This window comes from Talpa europaea, assembly GCF_964194135.1.
Source record: "Talpa europaea genome assembly, chromosome: 13".
In the NCBI taxonomy this organism is placed as follows: domain Eukaryota; kingdom Metazoa; phylum Chordata; class Mammalia; order Eulipotyphla; family Talpidae; genus Talpa; species Talpa europaea.
The window spans coordinates 31897761-31920242 of record NC_140080.1 but is presented as its reverse complement, the minus strand read 5'-3'; the positions used below and the strand labels follow the sequence as shown (position 1 = coordinate 31920242).

Genomic DNA, 22482 nt, shown 5'->3' with positions numbered 1-22482 from the left:
GATGGAGCTTCCATATGACCCAGCAATTCCACTCCTAGGTATTTACCCAAAGGACACAGAATCATTAATTCAAAAGGGCACCTGCACCCCTATGTTTATAGCAGCACTATTTACAATACCTAAGCTATGGAAACAACCCAAATGCCCAAATATAGATGACTGGATCAAGAAGATGTGGTGTATATACACAATGGAATACTACTCAGCAATCAAAAAAAGATACTCATGCAATTTGCAGCAACATGGATGGAGCTAGAAGGGATCATGCTCAGCAAAATAAGCCAGAAAGAAAAAGAAAAATACTGGATGGTCTCACTCATAGCAGGAATTTAGAAAACCTAAATAAGGGGCTAGGAAAAAGACTAATTATAATAAAGTAAAAATCAAAATCAACAAGCAACTATAAGCCATAGACACACTATAGGAGGGAGGGTAGGAGGGATTATGGTCAAAATAAGGGGGGTGGGAATTGTATGGGGACTATAACCAAGATGAAAAAGCATACATTGTGCAAAAATGAAGTAAAAAATATGTAAAATAAAATAAAAAAAGAAACATTCATAATCACCCACTCAGATTAAGAAATGAAAAATTGCCAGTTCTTTAGAGGCCCCACTGATAGTTACACCAGCAGTCAGGTCTAGTTCCATCCTCCTTTTCTCCTTTCCCTTTGCTTTTTCTCCTTTCCATTCCTTCTTTTGTGAATTATTTCTTCTATTCTGCTCCTTTTACAGAATTCCTTCTTTTTTTCTCTGTTGGCACTGTGAAACTAGACAAGACACTGAATTCTGATGAATCAGTATCCTTGTAAGAACAACTATACCTGTCATATTGGCTTATGAGATTTAATGAGATAATGTTTATGTTGGGGTTAAATGAGCTAATCTATGTAAAACAATAGAACAGACCTTGGCATATAGGAAATGTTTGTATTTTTACGATTATTTAAAAATCATTTCTTTTCTGATAGAAGAATTTTATGACATAATGAGAATAGACAAGAAGTATGGTTCCTTTATATACCAGCAGTGTTGCTTTATTCAAATCACTGAACACCTCTAAAATGAGGTGATGATACTGAGGTCAGTAATTTGCCCCACAGGGCTGGTGTGAGGATCAGAAGAAATGATACATAATGTATCCAGTAATTAGTTTAAATAAATGTTAAAATCTTTCCCTCCCTCTCTCCTTTTCTTCCTCTTTCTCTGACAGAATACATTTTCTTCCCATCATGGATTCTAATCCAAGATTTTATGTTTATAAAACATATTTCCCCTCCAAATCTTTGAATAAAATTGATACTTCAGAATGAAAAAAAAACCACCTTTATTTCAAGCAACCTATTCTGAGAAAATAATATTAAATATTAAAGAAAAATTCTACACAGAAATATGCTCAATATTTCATAATTTAAAGTAATAAGAAAACAAATTATACCAATGTGACAAGACAATTAAAACCTAAAACCTAAAAACCAATGTGACAAGACAATTAAAACCTACTATTTGTATTCAATTGAATATTATATAGCTTTAAAAATTATGGCTATGATACAAGTCCACACAGGAGACTGGTTATGTGTATTTATGGTACATCTGTATGAGTTGCCATGTGATCTTTAAGGATCTCAATATAAAAGGATTATTATTTCCTGTAATTTATTAATACAGGAAAATGTTCATAGTGAATTACCAAGTGACAGATGTGGGCAATAAAATAGTATAAAGTTATGTACATAGTGAATGAAAAAAATACAGAAACCAATGATGTCCTGTAAGGTGGGAATTATATGCTAATGTTCTACTTGTTTATTTAAGAGACTTTATTTTCAGTTCAGTTTTAGGTTTACAGCAAAAGTGAGAAAGTTTTCCCACTTACTCCCTCCCCCACATTTGCACAGTCTCCCCATTATCAATATATGGCACCAGAGTGGTACTTTTGTTACAACTGATGAACCTATACTGACACATCGTTAGCACTCAAAGTCTGTAATTTACATTAGGATTCATTCTTGGTGTTGTAAAGTCTATTGGTTTGGATAAATAATGTCATATATCCCACTGGAGTATCATATAACATTGTTTCATTGTCCTAAAAAGGCTTTATGCTCTGCTCACTCATCCTCCCTTTCCTCTAGGCCTTGGCAATCATTGATCTTTTTGATTCTCCAAAGTTTCCATTTTTGGAATATCATATGGTTGGCATCATACAGCATGACATCTTTTCAGAGTGTTCTTTCCCTTAGTAAAATACAATGAAGTTTCCACCATGCTTTATTTTTTTTTAAGATTTATTTATTTATGCATACAAGAGCTGGGGCACAGGCCAGAGATGCGGGGTGGGGAGAGGACCCACCAGAGACAGAGTGTGGAGCAGAACAGGCAGACTGACGGAAATACACTGCTGAGGGGAGCAGTGGCGAGACAGGAGAGGTCTGCTGCGCCATGTGGGTTGCTCCCTGGCCGGCCGGGGATCGAACTTGTGCTGCAGAGGCTGTGGATTGCTTCATAGTGCAATGCTTAGCCCCTTGAGCCACCAGGGAGGCCCCCACCATGCTTTTTTATGGTTTGATGTCTCATTTATTTTTAGTGCTGAATAATATTCCATTATCTTGATGTAACAATTTATCCTTTTATCTATTGAAGGATATCTTGGTTGCTTCCAAGTTTAGGCAATTATGAATAAAGCTGGTATAAACATGTGTATGTATATTTTTGTGTAGATATAAGTTTTCAGTTACTTTAGGTAAATACCAAGGGATGCAATTGCTTCATTGTTTGGTAAAAGGATGTTTAATTTTATAGAAATTGCCAAGCTGTTTTCCAAAGTGTTTGCTACCATTTTGCATTCCCACAGCAGTGAATGAGAGTTCCTGTTGTTCTGCATTTGGTGTTGTCAGTGTTCTGGATTTTGGCCAATCTCATAGGTGTGTAGTGCTATATTTATTTTTCTTTATGATTGCTGTATTCTTCAAGTCTTCTGCATCAATCACACATTATTTTTGTAATATATATGTGTTATAAAATAGAAAATTAGAAAGTTCATATAACAGCAGGATGTGTATGGGGAGGGAATGTTGGAGGAATATTGTGTAACATTACATTTTTAAAAATAATGCAAATTAATGATACTGTAAGAACGATCTTTTTTTTAATTGTAAGAAAATCTGTATGACAATGATATCAATTTAGCTCTCCATTCATTGGGATAAATGGCTACAACTAGAATGTGTCGTTTGTAGAGAAGTACTTGCCAAAAGCATTTTTAAATTATCTCTATTTTCTAGTTATTTAAAGACAAAACATGAAAATGATAAAATTATATACAAGTACAGTTTGATATATTAAAGGATAAAATGCAAAAACTCTAAACAACAGGTCATAAAAATATTATTTGACTATCTAGAGTACCGTAAGTTACATTTCATTTTTTGTCAGAATTTACCCAATTTATAATCAGTGTAGAGAGCAGATACATATCATGCTTTTATTCTTCAATGATAAATTCAAAATAAAGTGCATATCACTTGGAAACATGGAAAGTAGAAGTTTGTCCTCATATGCTATATATTTATATTATGCTGTGATAAATGACTTTATAATGCAATCTTTAATATATACTAATCTAAGCATGCTTTACCTAAAATCACTATTATATAACACTCAAAGACAAAATGAGTCAGAGAATTCCCAAGGGAGTCGGTAAAATCACACATTACTCTGTAAAAAAAGGCTTTTGGGTTACAAATATGTAATGTTTAAGACAGCTGAGTTTTGGAGTAAGAGCTGGATTATAATCTGGTCTTCCTCCTTGGATATAATTTCTCCGAGCTTGTTTTCTTATCTGTAAAATTGGGGTGATGTGAATTATCATAGAGCTGTTTTAAGGGGTAAATCAAATTATACTTGCAAAAGTGCAGAACTTGTCATAGTGTTAGGGGGAAGGGTTGCTCTACAACAATAGGGTAAGCCTTCAGCACATGTTAGCTACCTTTTCCCCTCCCTGAGATGAGAGGATAAAAAGACCTGGGGCTATACATCTTCCAAAATTAAGGAAAAATCCAGCTTTATCAGGCAGTAGCACAGAATCTGCTAACCAATTACATTCTAGTTCTCATCCAGCCATATCACCCCTAAAGTCCACAGCACTCTCCCGTCTGAGCCCTTTTATACCCCAACTCCCACCCACAACCTCCGGGTTCACCTTTCCCCCTCACACACTTCTTTTTGCAGCCGGAGAGAGTCAGGCTTTCCCCCCAACCCTTCTCGGGTTCTAACTTTGCCGCCCCAGCTGCTCTCGGCCAATCGGGGATATAATTATCTGTTTCTTTCCCGACATTTAGAGGCGCTTGCTGGAAATAAGATCTCTGATTGGTTTTTCTGGAGCAAGAGTTAACCAATCATAGGCAGGATTTTTAGGTGCCGCGGACGGCTAGTATTATCGCTGCTGATTGGCTGGAGTGGCGGAGACAGGAAAATGGCTGCGAGCAGCTCTGTAGCTCCTGTGGCCGTGACGGCTGCTGTGGGGCAGGTCCTAGCAGCCAGCAGTGGTTTCTCAAACTTGCGGGAAATTAAAAAGCAGCTACTGCTTATCGCGGGCCTTACCCGGGAGCGGGGCCTACTGCACAGTAGCAAATGGTGAGATGTTGGCGTCTGAAAGGACCGGTCTTGGCTCCTTGGCCTTGGGGGGCTTGTGTTTTTTGATTCGGTTTGTGTCTTATTCCAGGTCCGCGGAGTTGGCCTTTTCCCTGCCTGCGTTGCCTCTCTCCGAGCTGCAGCCGCCACCGCCTATTACAGAGGTAAGGACTTCCCTGCGTGTGCTCCCCAGTCACCGGAGAGTTGCGGAGTGCCCTGTCACTTGAGGGGAGTGTTCTGTCTGGCAGGAACGTTTGTAGAGAGGCTGCAAGCGTCTAAAGAGCTGGGTGTTTTAAGCCATTTTATTTGGGTGGATTTTGACTTTTGAAAGATTTGCTGGGGCTCTTAAACTGGAGAAAATTACTAAACCTTGTTTAAGGCTTCACCCTTTTAGGACAATATTCATAACGGTGAGAAAAACGAAAGGTTTTTATAACAGTGAGATACTAGCTTAGGATTCAGACAGTTCTGGGGTCAAATCTAAGACACACTAGTGAGTTTTGGCAATTTACTTACCCTCCTGAGCCAGCTTCCTCATCTGTGAAATACAGATAATAGTTTTTTCTTTATGGGGTTATTGAAATTATTAAATGCGAAATGAATATATTTTCTGTGTGTAGTCTGTGCTAACTATGTTTACATTGTCTGTGTAGTCTGAATGATTTTCATCATAATCCACTTTGTTTCTCCTGAGGTTGCCTTTTTTTGATTCCCCCCACCGCACAGACACCTAAAAACAATGAATATTTCATACTCTAAAAGATATAATGCAAGTGAGGGGAGTAGGGAAAGAAATACGGAAAATGGTGTGTGGCTGTAAAGAAGGCGACCAGGATCCTAAGTTGAATGGCTGTGTTTAATACCTGTTGATTTTGTGGAGAAACACTGAATATGTTTTGTGTTGGTGATATTTAGGGAATATGAAATTATTATAGTTTAAATCAATGTATCCAAAGAATTTAGGGGAGGATTGTATCTTTTCACTTAAATGTACATCATTCATTTTTTCAACATAGAGAATTATAACTATTCTGTGCGTTCAGCAATACAATTATGTCACAAATTGCCTGAAGTACAAAAAGTGTAAGTAATTACACAATATATTGCATTTATGCAGGAATTTGAAAGCCAGGAGGAGGGAGTGTTAGATATTAATGCCAAACATTTTCATGACCTTTTTACATTTCTCTTCAAATCTGTATTATTACTCCTTGTTACAGATGAAGAAGTGAATAGTCAGAGAAGCTAAGTAACTTTCCTCCTAATATGAAACAAGGAAATGAATAAGTCACAGTTTGAACCCAGGTTCTTAAAACCAAAACCATGCCACTTCCTACTATATTTGCAGAAACAATACAAATTTCTGAATGTGTTGGTTTAGTTTTTTAAATTTTAATTTTTCCCCCTATTTTTTATTTTGAAAAAATTTCCTGACTTTCTAATAAAATAAATATGTATAATAATTTATATGGCTATACATGTATGTGTGTTTAGAAGAAGAGAAATAATTATTTTCTTAAATTTTGAAATTAATGATTATGCTTCTGGATTTGAACATTTTTGTCCTTTCCCAAGCTTTAACAGAAACTTTTCTCTAGGAGGATGCCCAAGATATGGATGCTTATACCCTGGCCAAGGCCTACTTTGATGTTAAAGAATATGATCGGGCAGCACATTTCCTACATGGCTGCAACAGCAAGAAAGCCTATTTCCTGTACATGTATTCTAGATATCTGGTAAGGCTATTTTAAGATGTCATTCTGCCTTTAGTGAAGCTGTGATATTTTGAACCAAGGGGAAAGGGTTAATTTTTTTCTCTTGTTTTCTTGAGCTGTAAATTGACATATAGCATTGTGTAAGTTTAGCATAATGATTTGACTTACATATATTGTAAAATGATTCCCATATATTGTAAAATGATGCCCACATTAAGTTTATTTAGCGACCAGCATCTCATATAAATACAAAATAAGAGAAAGAAAAAAAAGTTTTTTCCTTGTGATGAGAGCTTTTAGGATCTACTTGCTTAACAACATTGTCAACTGTAGTCATTAATATGTACAACCCAATGTTTATTAATCTTCTAACTGGAAGTTTGTACCTTTTGACCACTTTCATCCAATTAACCTCCTCTGACCCCACCCCTCACCCATCTTTGGTAACCACAAATCTGGTATCTTTTTCTGAGTTTAATTTTGTTTTTTTCAGTGCCACATATGAGTGATATTATACAGTATTTTCTTTCTCTGACTTGTTTTACTCAGTGGAATGCATTCAGGGTCCATCCATGTTGTTGCAAATATCAGGGTTTCCCCCCTTTTCTCTGGCTGAATAATATTCCATTGTATATATAGAGTATTGCTTAGTGATGTTTATATCAGTGACCAACTGCTTATATGATAGTGTTCCCAATAGGCTATACCATATAACTTAGGTGTATATAGGCTATACCATCTAGGTTTGTGTAACTACCTTCTATAATGTTCACCTTGAGAGTTTTTGAGTGACACTTGACTGTATACTACAGTGTTTATTCTTCCATTGATGGACACTTAGGTTGTTTCCATTTCCTGGCTATGAATCTAGAGGTCAGATATCTCTTTGACATAATATATTTTCATTTGCTTCCAAATGAAGGTATCCCCAGAAGCAAAATTGCTGCATCAGAAGAAGTTTAATCTTTTAGTTAACTTAAAATAGATTACTTGGTATATATAAATACTTTAAAGTAATAGAGAAGATATTGCAATTAAACAAAAAATGATGGTATGGAAGAAAATATTAAAGCTATAGATAGATTTATTATTGACAAAGGTGTTGGGCACATCTTTGGAATACATATTCATACAGCTCTTTTGAAAGTCAATTTTGACAGGCTATGTCAATTTGAAATACTGTAACCAAATAATTCCCCTTTAAGAAATGTGTCAAATAGAAGACATACTTGAATATATATGCACAAGAATTATATATAGGGCTCTTCATTTAAGTATTTTTTTGTAATAGCCAAAAATATATTCACTTAAATATCCATTCATCAATAAATCCATCAGTGTCTGTCATTTTCTGTGAAGGTGAATACTCAGTTCACTTGAAAGGGTCAAGTATCTTGTTAAGTGCATCAGGAGACTTTGGGAGGATACTAAAAGTAGTAGATCACTGTGTAGCTGTGAGTGGTAAGGATGGGTACTAGATAAGTGGGGTCAAGGATGGAAGAATTTATATTTTGGATTTGAACCATATTTTACTGTCTTGTCTAACACAGTATGAAAATTAAAAAAAAAAGGCATATCTATATATCTTGAGATGGAAACAGCTCCACCATCTCGATAACTGATAAATATGATCCTACTTATATAGAAACAGCAATGCAAATTTATATATACATAGGTGCTTACTTGTGTATATGTAAATAAATTATAAAAGTTGTGGAAACATATATGGCATCAATGATTACCTCAGAGAGGAAAGAGATTAGTGGGAGAAGCTATCAAGGGAGCAGACTATATTGTAATCTGTATTCTTATGTATTTCTTTTATTCTATTTTTTTTCATAACCTTAGATTATGTTTTAAAAATTTATTTATGCATGCAAGAACTGGGGTACAGGCCAGAGGTACTGGGGGTGAGAGGATTCACCAGAGACAGAGTGGGGAACAGAACAGGCAGATCATTGAAATACACTGCTGAGGGGAGCAGCAGGCAAGACAGGAGAAGTCTGCTTCACCATGTAGATTAGCTCCCTGGCTGGGGATGGAAATCAAAATCGTGTTGCAGTGGCTGGCGAAAGCTTGATGGTGCTGAGACTTTACCCCTTGCGCCACCAGGGAGGCCTGGTCATTTAAAGATCTTTATGCTTATTAGTTAATATTATTGTTCAAGAATTAGGTTAAAGTTCTAACTAAACTCATTTGTTGATCATTTTATAATACATGTAAGTCAAACCATTATGCTGTATACCTTGAATTTATATAGTCACTTACGTCATTTATATAGTCACTCAGTAAAACAGGGGAAAATTGGAAATAAGGAAGCATGTTTTGGGCCTCCCCGATGGCGCAATGTGTTGAGTGCAGCGCTGTGAAGCTGTCTGCAGCCTTTGCAGCGCAGGTTCAATTCCTGGCCAGCCAGGGTGATTCCCATATGGCGCAGCAGACCTCTCCTGTCACACCCGCTTCTCCCCTCAGTAGTGCTCTCAGTCTGCCTGCCTGTTCTGCTCCCCACTCTGTCTCTGGTGAATCCTCTCACCCTCACGCTCCTCTGGCTGTACCCCAGCTATTGTATAAATAAAAAAATAAATATTTTTTTAAAAAAAGAAGCATGTTAGAAAGTCTTAGTTAATTTTTAAATTTATAAACTCTTATAATTTATAGTACATTTGTTATTTTTGTTTCAAGCTGTTAAAAGTTAAGAATGTAAATGACAATACGAGTAAAATAATTTAATACTGTATTTACTAATTTAATTGTAATTTATTATTTTACTGTGTACTTACGAATGTAACTTTACTACTTTTTTTTTAAACTATATGCTCATTTCCAGGTGTTAGCATAGAAGTATTTGTGAAGTATAGTGCTTCTTGTGATTTTGAACTACATTTAATTCATCTTTATATTTACAACATAGTGTCTTACAGCATTTGTTGAATTCATCTGCTATTCTCCAAAGGCTTAAGCTTTCACTTATTCTTTAGGTACTGGGTACAAGGTATGTTATTGGGATGTTGTGCTTCAGGTCCACTTAATGGACAGAGCTAGCAATATATGTATGTATATACAAATGTGTGTGTATATATAGTTGTGTATGTATATACATATATATTATTTGTGTGTATACATTTTAATCTATACTCTGTACCTATATATTAAAAGCTATAAATTTATGCTAATATTTCCAACTCCAATTCATATCACAGGGATCATTCTAGTTTTTACTCTTCCATGTTTGGAACTACTTATTATATCAGTGAGGAACTTCCTGAGATTATCAATAATGTATTAATTGATTAACCCTCCTGTATATCTTCAGTTCCCATTTCTACTCTCATTTCTCCCCCATGTGGATATCATCCTTATCCTACTTGCTGGGCCACCTCTGTAGGATACCTTCATATCCTGCTTGGACTCTAGCACCTGTAACAGAGTCCTTCTTCCCCCAACCTGAATTCCCAGTTTGACTCTTAACATTCTGTTCTGGACCACTGTGTCCTTCTATCCTCCTGCATCCCAGTTGCCTCCCTTGGTTTTAAGACTAAAATAGCCTAAATAGATATCTTTCAAGTTGTCTGTGTCCTAGAAAATATACTGATAGCCATTATATTTGTTTTTTTTTTTAAAGATTTATTTATTTATGCATACAAGAACTGGGGTATGGGCCAGAGTTACGGGTGGTGAGACGATCACCAGAGAACAGAGTGAGGAGCAGAACAGGCAGATGTACTAAATTACACTGCTAAGGGGAGCAGCTGGTGAGACAGGAGAGGTCTGCGGCGCCATGTGTGTTAGCTCCATGGTGGGGGATTGAACTCATGCCGGCAATGGCAATAGCTTGATAGTGCTGAGACTTTAAACCCTGTGCCACTAGGAAGCCCACCATTATATTTGATTGTGGGAATTTCCATTTGCATCTTATATGTTGTGTTTGAAATGGGATTAACTGAAGCCCTTCTAATAGTTTTTCTCTATGGGATGATTACTCTTCATGGGTGATTGTGTTATGAAGAGTTGTCACTTAGGGCCTCCCCTGGTGGCACAGTGGTTGAGTGCTGGGCTGCGAGGCTGCCCGTGGCCTCTGCAGCGCCTGTTCGATCCCAGGCCACTGGTGAGGGTCCCACATGGTGCGCAGACCTCTCCTACTGCGCCCACTGCTCCCCTCAGCAGTGTACTTCGTCAGTCTGTCTGTTCTGTTCCTCGCTCTGGCTCTGGTGAATTCTCTAACCCTCCCGCGCGTCTAACTGTACCCAGTGCTTGTATAAATAAATAAATAAATAAATAAATAAATAAATAAATAAATAAATAAATATTGCTTTAAAAAAAAAAAGAGTTGTCACTTAGTTAACAAAATCATGAGCTTAAGCAAGATGTTTTGAAATTGGGGTTTTAAAAAATTCTCTTACATAAATTTTACCTGTGCAGAAGCACTAATTTGGACAAGTTATGGGAGAAAGAGCAACATTTCTAAAGTTGAGGATAAAAAATGAAGTCTGAGTATTTACTTCTCATTTGACAATAATTTCAAACTGACAGAAAAGTTGCAAGAATAAAAATAGTACAAAGAACACCCATTGTACCTTTTGTCCAGATTGATCTGTATGAATATTTTATTTGCTTTAAATTGCTCTCTCTCTCACACACACGCACACACACACACAGTGACACATACACATTTTTTCCTCGGAATTATTTGTGAATAAATTGCAGATAAGTTACTGCTAAATGTTTTGTTTATCTCCTTAGAGTAAAGGTATTTTCTTAATAATCACAGTATAGTTGTGAACTTAAGTGCATATAACATTGATACCATACTTTATTCTTTAATTAAAATTTTATCAGTTGACATTGTTTCATCTATGGCGTTTCCCTCCAGTATACTCTAGGATTAACAGTGCATTTAGTTGGCATGTCTCTTTAATCTCTGAGCCGGAATATTTCCATAGACTTTCTTTTCTTTTAAGACATTTTCATTTTTTCCAAGTTTGCAATTCTCCCTTCTCTTTTTCTTTTTAAAAAACACCTTATTTTTTTGGGTCTCCCCTGGTGGCGTAGACGGTTGATCGCAGCTCTGTGGAGCTGTCTGCAGCCTCTGCAGCACCGGTTCCATCCTGGCCCACCGGTGAGGGTCCCACATGGCGTGGCAGACCTCTCCTGTCTCATCCACTCCTCCCCTCAGCAGTGCATTTCGTCAGTCTGCCTGTTCTGTTCCCCGTTCTGTCTCTGGTGAATCCTCTCTCCCTCCCGCGAATCTGGCCTGTACCCCGGTTCTTTATATAAATAAATAAATAAATCTTTAAAAAAAAACACTTTATTTTTAAGAGCTATTTAACTTTACAGCAAAACTGAATGGAAAGTGCAGGTGCTCCTATATATTCCCTCCTCACATACACATGCCTCTGCCACCATCAATAACCCACACCAGTGTGATACATTTACTGAATCATTTAACCAACATTCACGCATCATTATCAAAGAAAGCCCACAGTTTACATTATACTGTTTATGTTGTATAGTATAAGTTTTTACCCCCATTTTTTTTTTAGATTCCAACCCATTTATTAATAAATGATCTATTTTTTTAAAATATTTTATATAATTCTTACATCATTTTTCATCTTTGTACAATGTATGCATTTTCATTTTGGTTATATTCCCCATGCAGTTGCACCCCCTTATTTTGACTCTAGTTCTTCCTCTCTCCGCCCCTCTCTAAGCCCCTTTGTTTTTTTAAGATTGAACATTTTTCATTTTAGTTATGTGTTATGTTTCTGTGTTATTTTATTCAGGTTATACATACCTGGCCAGAATAGTGTATGGAGTGTCCTGGGCATTGCATCCAAGTATTATTCAATATCCATAGGCTCTTCCTTACTAATGTTAATTTTGATGAGCCAGTCAAGATATTTTCCATTGTCTTCATAATAGAGTTGCTGTTATTTCTATTGCACTAATGAGCAATATGTAGTGACCAATAATTTAATGCCAAGTAGGTATCTTGCTTATAAAAATTTCTTCCCTAGATTTAATATCCAATGTTAATTCCCACTTGAATTACTCCTTACTTTGTTGTTGAAAAATGGTGATGATGTTTCTTTCTACGTTTACTACTCACTATTTGGTGTTCTACTCTAAGCGAGAGCTTTCCGTCCCCTTCTCCACTTACTTAGTATCAGTATGAACTCAAGGATTCTTGTTTTTTTCATTGTTTATTATTGTGCTAATTATTTTGGTCCTTAAATTTTCCTGAATTTGGCCAGTGGCATCCTTTAAATAATTTTTTAAAATTAGTGGCCAATAGTAGATGCCATTTTGGTTGGACTTGGGGCCTTTAGGTAGAACCAGACTGTTAGTTTAAGAATATGTTTCAGGGCCTCCCCGGTGGCGCAGTGGTTGAGCTCTGGGTTGCGAAGCTGCCCACAGCCTCTGCAGGCCGGTTCGATCCCTGGCTGCTCCCCAGCTACCGGAGGAGGGTCCCACATGGCGCGCAGACATCTCCTGCCACCCGCTGCTCCCCTCAGCAATGTACTTTGGTCCTTCTGCCTGCTCTGCTCCCCGCTCTGGCTCTGGTGAATTTTCTCACCCTCCCGTGCTTCTGACTGTACCCAGTGCTTGTATAAATAAATAAATAAATCTTTAAAAAAAAAAAAAGAATATGTTTCAGTGGGCCTCCCTGGTGGCGCAAAGGGTTAAGACGCAACCTCTGAAGCTGTCCACAGCCTCTGTAGCACGAGCATGAGTTCGATCCCCCGGCCGGCCAGGGAGCAACCCACATGGCACAGCAGACCTCTCCTGACTCACCTGCTGCTCCCCTCAGCCGTGTACTTTGGTCAGTCTGCCTGTTCTGTTCCCCACTCTGTCTCTGGTGAATCCTCTCACCCCCCTCCTCCACCCCTCCGGCCTGTACCCTGGCTCTTGTATGCATAAATAAATAAATCTTTAAAAAAAAAAAAAAAAAAAGAATATGTTTCCGGGGCCTCCCTGGTGGCGCAAGGGGTTGAGCACAGTACTGAGAAGCTATCCACAGCCTCTGCAGCATATTTGATCTTTGGCCAGCCAGGGAACTACCCATATGGTGCAGCGGATCTCTCCTCTCTCGCCCACTGCTTCCCTCAGCAATGTATTTCAGTGAGTCTGACTGTTCTATTACCTACCTGTTTCTGGTGAATCCTCTCACCCCCCTTCCCCAGCACCTCTGGCCTGTACCCCAGTTCTTGTATGCATAAACAAATAAATCTTTTTAAAAAAAAGAATATGTTTCAGTATAAATTGAGTAAAGACCTATGTGCTGATTTTGTCTTACAGTCTGGAGAAAAGAAAAAGGATGATGAAACAGTTGATAGTCTAGGTATGACTTCTTTTTCCTTACCTTTTGGACTGAAGCAGGGGCTGCAAATTTAAATGGCTTCAGGCACCAAGCAGGTAATATAAATATATGAAATGGACTGAGAAGGACTTTTGCAAATGGGAGTGCACAGTTGGACAGTTGTTATCCAGCTTCAGCTGAGGGCTGCCTTGTGGGAATGTGGGACTGGTGTTCTTAGGGCTTTCTTCCCTTGCCTGGACCCTGTGCCCTGCAACTTCAAAGTGAAAATTCAGATTTTTAACAGTGATAACTAATTCAAACTAAACAAAAACCTGTATGGGTCTAACAAAATAAGACTGCCGACCAGTTATCAGTTGTGGTTTCTGGGGTAAAGTAAACAGATTATGTAAGATATCACTGACTACTTGTGAATGTCTGCTGGAAGTTCAGGTATAACTGTGATTGATGCCACAGGAAATATCTAGGTCTCTGAAAAGAAACCTTCCTTTAATTCAGAGTGTTTCTTTCCTAGGTCCTCTGGAGAAAGGACAAGTTAAAAATGAGGCTCTTAGAGAATTGAGAGTGGAGCTCAGTAAGAAACACCAGGCTCGGGAACTTGATGGATTTGGCCTTTATCTGTAAGTAGTTGTTTCAGTCATTTGGAACTTTCTCTAAAGTAGTATCCTGAGTAGAAGAAAGATGCTATAAAGCATTAACTTGTCCTGTGATTGTTTCCTTCTTTCCTAGGTATGGTGTGGTACTTCGCAAACTGGACTTGGTGAAAGAGGCCATTGATGTGTTTGTAGAAGCTACTCATGTTTTGCCTTTGCATTGGGGAGCTTGGCTGGAGCTCTGTAACTTGATCACAGATAAAGAAATGGTAAATTGAGATGTGAAAAACCCTCTGCTCCAAGTCTTGTAATTCCATGTTAATGGGGTAGGGCAAGAGAGTTTTGCTAAAACTTTTAGTTATGGGAGCTCTTTGCTCCTTTTCAAATTGATTTCACTTTGGGGAGGTCATCATTTGAAAGAGCAGTTTCTCCCTCCTGTTCAGTAGCTGTTGGATTTGTATCTTATTGTATTAAAATAGCTTTTCACATTACTATTTTTCACATTCATGTTGGATTGTAACTTGTTTATGGACTAAATGCTGTTTCTTTTAATTCCAAAGATGGAATTACAAGGTCTCTCTGGCATCAAGGATTATATTGAAAATATTTTTAAAATGTCATTTGAGCTGTCATAGAACTCTATAAAAACTTGGAGATTTATTAATTAATGAAATAATGTATTTGAAATTGCTATATTTATTGGTTCATTCATATTTTGTCGGTCAGTATTAGAGTATGTTTTTATAGATTCTATTTTGCTGTTCTTGAGTAATTAATGGAGGTGACAGAACATCTCTTTTTATTAACTCTAATGAGCCAAAGATCAGTTGATTTCTTAAATCTGTGTCTGACATCTTATCTTGATTTACTTGTATTCACCTCACTGTAATTGCCTACTAGACTTTTAGTGGAAGTTTCTTTTATCTCTGAACTCAAAATATACAAAACCAAATTTCTTATCTTAAAATCTTTTTTTCTCTCTTTTTTTTTTTTTTTAAAGATTTATTTATTTGTGCATACAAGAGCTGGGGTACAGGCCAGAGATGTGGGGGGTGAGAGGATTCACCAGAGACAGAGTGGGGAACAGAACAGGCAGATTGACTGAAATACACTGCTGAGGAGCAGCGGGCGAGACAGGAGAGGTCTGCCTCGCCATGTGGGTTGCTCCCTGGCCAGCCGGGGATTGAACTCGTGCTGCAGAGGCTGCGGATTGCCTCACAGTGCGGTGCTCAACCCCTTGCGCCACCAGGGAGGCCCTCTTTTTTTCTCTTAACCTGATAGACTCACCATTACTTTTTCTCAATACACCTCAGTCATACTTGTCTTTTCTCTTTCTTTTATCATCCTTTATCTAATCAGTCACCAGACATTGCCATGGTTACCTCCTCGTATGCATTCCTTCCTCCTAGTTATCGTCTCAAATTTGGATTAATTATACATAATAAATACTTTCTATCTTGCTTTCTCATGGTTATACTCCCATTTCCAAACCAAACTTCTTATGACATCCATATCATCATGTCATTATCTTGCCCACATTACTGTAGTTTCCTGTTGCATCCAATTTCTTGTTGTACCATAGGACCCACCCTACCAGTTGAGTCTTAATTTTCCATTACTTCTTAGCACATAGCCTCCCCTCAAACCAAGTTAATCTTTTCACAGTCGTCATACTGTTTTTCTTCCACTTATCATTGCCCTTGTATTTTTTTCTCTGCCTTGTCCATTTTTCTGTTCAAATCCAACCCATCCTCTAAGACTTATCTCAAATCCTATCTGTTCATTGATGCCTTCCCCAGCTAGGCCATACCTCCCTATTATGCTTACAGTCCTAGTCACTTCATTGAATTACCCTGTGTTCATGAGAGAGTGCTTGAATCAAATTTTGGTGATAAACTCCTTTAGATTAAGATAGTTCCATGATGTTCATTTGGGAAAGAGCTCAAAGTATTATTGTGTGTCTCTCTCTCCCGCTGCCAGCTAAAGTTCCTGTCTTTGCCAGACACCTGGATGAAAGAGTTTTTTCTGGCTCATATATATACAGAGTTGCAGTTGATAGAGGAGGCCCTGCAAAAGTATCAGAATCTTATTGATGTCGGCTTTTCTAAGAGCTCCTATATTGTTTCCCAAATTGCAGTTGCCTATCACAATATCAGAGGTGAGTGAATAAGGACAATGAAATCCCTTTAGATTCTAAGAGGTGTATTGTGTTGTTTTTTGAACTCTTTATCTTTTTTTTCTACAGATATTGACAAAGCCCTCTCTATTTTTAATGAGCTAAGGAAACAAGACCCATACAGGATTGAAAATATGGACACATTCTCCAACCTTCTTTATGTCAGAGTGAGCTACTTCCTTTGCTTGGACTTGATTAAGCTTTCTTGTGCTTTAATTTCCTGGGTTATTCGGTAGCTTAGGGGTTAAATCTTAGTGCTATTACTGTGACAGCCTGAGTTCAAATCCCCTTGCCAGGAAGCTAACCCACATAGTACAGCAGACCTCTCCTGGCTCGCCTGCTGCTCCCCTCAGCAGTGTTATTAGTAGATCTGCCTGTTCTGCTCCCCCACTCTGTCTCTGGTTAATCCTATCACCCCCTGCACCTCTGGCCTACACCCCAGTTCTGTGCAAAAATAAATAAAATTAAAAACTAATAATAATTTCCTGGGTTGCATTGTCACCCATTTGCATTAACTACAAGAAAAATAACTTCAAATGTTCCAATTTTTTATGCTTAGATTGTCTTTCTCTTTCCTTTCAGAGCATGAAATCTGAGTTGAGTTATCTGGCTCACAATCTCTGTGAAATTGATAAATATCGTGTAGAAACATGCTGTGTAATTGGTAAGAGTCACTACTTTTTTTTTTATCTTTATTGGAAGTAATGTAACTATAACAACAATGTAAGTATCAAAGTTAGCAAAATTAACTATAGAATGTGAATGCTCATTGTAATCCTGCCTCCAAAATTTTTTGGAACTTGACTTCAGAATGTTTTTCTGTGTGATAAAATGTGTGTGTACATGTGAGTTTGCTTGCAGAAAAGCTATGGATCCATCCATTACTTGGATCAAAGGTGTGTAAGTTTTAAACTTTAATATCACTAAAAACTTTGTAAGAATTTCCAGTTCTGTGAAAAGAGGTGAGAATATCTGTTTCTCTGTATCAGGATTCTCATTATTGGCACTATTGACATTTTGGGCTAGATAATTTTTTATGGGGGTCCTTTGTATTATAGGATGTCAGCAGTATCCCTGGATTTTACCCACTGTATGCCAGTAACAACCCCCACCTCACCCCAGCTATGTTTGTAGATGATAAAAATGTTTGTAGATACTGCCACATAACCTCTAAGCATCAGAATCATCCCTGGTTGAGAACCAGCACCTTATGTCCTTGGCCATACATGTGTGACTTGATAATTAGTTGACTGATGAATGGCTACTTTTAGATAAAATTAATTTAGTTGGTTGTGATTGAAAGCCTAGTAGATTCCCTGAAGGTGAAAGGATCTTCTTGGGACATTGGTGAAACTGCATTGAGATCATTTATATCTTTCTATGTCAGGATGTTGTTTATAAACTGATAGAATTCTATTTTTTTTTTAAAGCTGATAGAATTTCAGTTCATCAGTCACTTAATAAATATCTCCAACCCTTCAGGAAGTTGTAGCCTAGTATGGGAAATAAGCATTAAAAAATAAAATAAAATAAAAAATCCTGTGGGAACATAGGTAAAAGTAGGAATAAATTACCTTTTCAATACCAGAGCATTATGGATAAAGTATAAAGCCCATTAAGGTGAGGGTGGAACTCCATTTTTTTAGAAAAGATCTTTTGAGCATCTTTTTTTTTTTTCCATAAAAGAACTGGGGTGTAGGTTAGAGGTGGGGGGTGGTAGAGAGAGGATTGACCAGAGACAGAGTAGGGAGTAGAACATATGCGTTTACTGAAACATACTGCTAAGGGGGGCAGTGGGCAAGATGGGAGAGGTTTACTGTGCCATATGTGGGTTTGCTCCCTGTCCAGGGATCTAACTCAGGCCATAGTGGTGATTGCGCTGAGACTTAACCCCTAGGCAACGGGGGAGGGGGGGGGGGCTTGAGCATCTTCTGAGTGCTAGGCAGTGTGCTTTGTATTTCAGCATCTACTCTAATTTCCTATTGAGGAAGAAGAATGAGAAAACAACTGTAATACAGTGGGTTGAGTGTTGTGATTGTGGTAGATATAGGCTGCTAAGAGAGCACATAGGAAAGATAGCTAATCCAGTCTGAGATTAGGGAAGTATCACCTCAAAAGGTGATACTTGAAGGATGGGCAGTAATGAGAGCGTTTAATAAAGGAGAGTATTCACTTCGGAAGGGAATGGAAGTGTGAAATAACATTGTGCTTCGAGTTCAGTGTTGTGAAGCATGGTGTGGGAGAATGGACAAAATAGGGTCAAATCTTGAAGAACCTCTTTTGCTTTGCTAAAAGTTTGCATTTTTTTAGGCTTTTTCAAGATCAACATTAATAGAACTGCTTTGATCATTGTTGGAGAGAGATGCTTAGACCTCTACTTTTTTTAATCCCTTTAGATACTTCCATAGAAATCTAGGCTCTAAGTAAATAGTTGGAAAATCACCAATCTAAAATGTACTCTAGAAATGTCCTATCTTTATTACGAAATGTGTGTATGAATTCTGTATCCAAACGAAATAAGATAAAGAAAAAACATTTTTTCCCTTTAAACCAGACTCTGTCTTAGATGAAGTATATTTCCCAAGGGAATGAAGATATTCTTTTATGTACAGTTTGACTTTTCTGCAATGACTTGGGGGAAATGGATTATGGTTTCATGCCCACTCTGTGCAATGCTGCGGACTTTTATTTTTCCTTTCGAGTCATTCATATTTTCGGTTTGTTTTTCATTTAGGCAATTATTATAGTTTGCGTTCTCAGCATGAGAAAGCAGCTTTATATTTCCAGAGAGCCCTGAAATTGAATCCTCGATATCTTGGGGCCTGGACTCTGATGGGACATGAGTACATGGAAATGAAGAACACATCTGCTGCTATTCAGGCTTATAGGTGAGCTTCTAGTTTGGGGGTGAGGTGGAGCAGTCAGTGTTAGGATCTTCTGTTGAACCTGCATATCACTGACCTTGATTCTGTCCTCTTACCAGTCTCTCTTCCATTTCTTAGACATGCCATTGAGGTCAATAAGCGCGACTACAGAGCCTGGTATGGCCTTGGGCAAACGTATGAAATCCTTAAGATGCCATTTTATTGCCTTTATTATTATAGGCGGGCCCACCAGCTTCGGTAAGTCAGGACATTTGACAATGTGTTTGCTGTGGGATGAGCTATACTCTCTCTTTTGGTAGCTAAATCATAGCTTTTGGTAGCTAAAATCATAAATAGTTTTGACTCTGAGTTAAAACTTCTCACATGCTTTTTAGTCATTTTCGTGTAGTGTGTTCTAATTCATTAGTAGTATAATTGTGAAAACAAAATACTGTAATTATGTGAAGTAGTGAGTTCAAGGCCAGCTCTTGGGTAGATTTGAAATGGTGGTAGTGATGGTTCCTCTCTTGAGGACTTTATTTTTAAAGTCTACCTATTCCTTTTCTCCCTCAGGCCCAATGATTCTCGAATGCTTGTTGCTCTAGGGGAATGTTATGAGAAACTCAATCAATTAGTAGAAGCCAAAAAGGTACTTCAAATTGGGGATTTGAGTGGATATCTGCTGTTTGAGTTAACAGTTGGGCAATTTGTGCCCTAAATTTTCCTTCATTCTTATTTGTCTTCATAGGAAATTCTGAATATTTGTAGGTGCATGGGCTAAAAAAGCAATGCTGGGCTTCTATCATCAGTGGGAATGTCAGTATGTAGTCTGAACCTATCAAAACAAGTAAAATTGCCTTGCATTCTGCAAATTTGAACTTCTGGGAGGATTGCAGGTTGTGAGCCTTTATGTGATTGGTTATGGCACATGGGGTGATAGTCAAAGTGACCAGTTTATTTTTTTGACAGTGTTATTGGAGAGCTTACGCCGTGGGAGATGTGGAGAAAATGGCTCTGGTGAAACTGGCAAAGTGAGTCAAAGGAGTGAAACACTATTGATATTTTGTTGGCTTCTCTGATATGGCGGGCCCTGCATGCTCTAGACCTGTAGTCATCATCCCACGTGAATGTGGGTGTTTTCTAGGGTGTATGAATGAATATTGGTGGAAATGTAGCCATCTTGACTTAAGAGAATACCATTTTTCTTTGAAAAGGGGACTACTTTTCAGTTAGGCAAGGGATCAAGAATGAATTGAGGAAAGAAATGAAATAAAATTTTAATGTCAGAACTGTGTAGGAAAACTACTTTGAGTACTGACTTCCTGATAAGGCCCAGGAAAATTAGGAATAACTCAGAAAATGTAGGCAAAAGGGTACTTGAATGTCATTTCATTCCTGAGTTTCTTTTCCATATTTTATGGATCCAAAATGTTTGGTATATTTTTATTATCTCACTCGGTACTACCAGAACATTTCTGTCAAAGTATGTTATTGAGCTTAATTTACTATTTCTCCACCACCAGTGGTAGTGATTCTAAACTTTGATGAAGTAACCATCCATCTGGGCATTAATACTATTTTTTTTTTAATTTTTTTTTTTTTATAGAGGCATGTTTTATTTATTTATTTGTTTGTTTTGTTTATACAAGCACTGGGTGCATTCAGAAGTACGGGAGGGTGAGAGAATTCACCAGAGCCAGAGCGGGAGCAGAGCAGGCAGGAGGACCAAAGTACACTGCTGAGGGGAGCAGTGGGCGGCAGGAGAGGTCTGCGCACCATGTGGGACCCTCCTCTGGTGGCCAGGGAGCAGCCGGGGATCGAACCGGCGCCGCAGAGGTCGCCGGCAGCTTCACAACCCAGCACTCAACCGCTGCGCCAGCGGGGAGGCCCAATACTATTTTTTTTTAAAGATTTATTTATTTATACAAGCACTGGGTACAGTCAGAAGCACGGGAGGGCGAGAGAATTCACCAGAGCCAGAGTGGGAAACAGAACAGGCAGAATGACGAAATACACTGCTGAGGGGAGCAGCGGGCGTGGCAGGAGAAGTCTGTCGCACCATGTAGGACACTCGCCGGCGGCCAGGGGTCGAACTGGCGCTGCAGAGGCTGCGGGCAGCTTCGCAGCCCAGCGCTCAACCACTGCCACCAGGGGAGGCCCCATTAATACTATTTTGTGTCCTTCTGTGCCATATGTCAGAATTTCTATTTGTCCATATAGTTTCATTTTTTGCCTTAATCATGTGCTTCTACTTTTTATCAGTAGCTTGCTTTGTGAACTGATTTGTATTTAAAGATCATTTTCTTTTGTAGGCTTCATGAACAGTTGACTGAGTCAGAACAGGCTGCCCAGTGTTACATCAAATATATCCAAGATATCTATTCCTGTGGGGTATGTGTCTTAAATATTAGAGCTGAGATGCTGACCTTCTTATCACCTCAGTCATTCTTGTTTTCTCTATCTAGGAAATAGTGGAACACTTGGAGGAGAGCACTGCATTCCGCTACCTGGCGCAGTACTATTTTAAGTGCAAGCTGTGGGATGAAGCTTCAACTTGTGCTCAGAAGTGTTGTGCGTTCAACGATGTAAGTATCAGTTCGTTAATAAAGAGTTTGAATTTTAGGGTCAAATATATGAGCTTTCTCATGTTCTCAGGGTATGGAACTTATATACCAGTACACTATACCCTGTTTTTGAGAGCAGCCTTGGTCATGTTTTGAAACAGTTGCCTAACTTTGTTTCAGACCCGGGAAGAGGGTAAGGCTTTGCTCCGGCAAATCCTACAACTACGGAACCAAGGCGAGACTCCTTCTACCGAGATGCCTGCCCCCTTTTTCCTCCCTGCATCACTGTCTGCTAATAACACGCCCACACGCAGAGTTTCTCCACTCAACTTGTCTTCAGTCACACCATAGTTGGCTTTCAAGCCAGCACATTGCCAGACTCATAGTAAGCCTTAACTCCAGGTAAAGAATGGCCACATCTGGTCTTCCAAGGACCTTAGCTTTTTTTGTTAGTACAAATGGAAGCAGCTCCTCAGGAACAGTTTATAAGACTCACTTTAAGAGGCAGACTGACAGAAGAATCCTGGCAGGAACATTGTTTTTTCTTTGCCAGTTAGAAGCACTTCTCTATTTTGCTTAGAGTGTCTGTAGATCTTGGCCTTCTTCCCAGACGTTTTT

The 22482-nt window shown here is 38.3% G+C and overlaps 1 protein-coding gene across 1 annotated transcript; it reads left to right on the top strand.

Annotated features, from left to right (window-relative positions):
- Window positions 1-4476: 4476 nt before the first annotated feature.
- On the top strand, window positions 4477-22215 carry CDC23 (cell division cycle 23; the record flags this gene model as incomplete). The annotated part of the gene is made up of 16 exons (XM_084252028.1): window positions 4477-4637; window positions 4726-4798; window positions 6233-6370; window positions 13649-13691; window positions 14182-14287; window positions 14397-14529; window positions 16241-16418; window positions 16506-16603; window positions 17019-17100; window positions 19171-19324; window positions 19439-19558; window positions 19874-19949; window positions 20270-20331; window positions 21613-21691; window positions 21766-21885; window positions 22045-22215. The coding sequence occupies 16 exons, from the start codon at window positions 4477-4479 to the stop codon at window positions 22213-22215; spliced, it is 1794 nt and encodes a 597-aa protein (XP_084108154.1).
- Window positions 22216-22482: the final 267 nt, after the last annotated feature.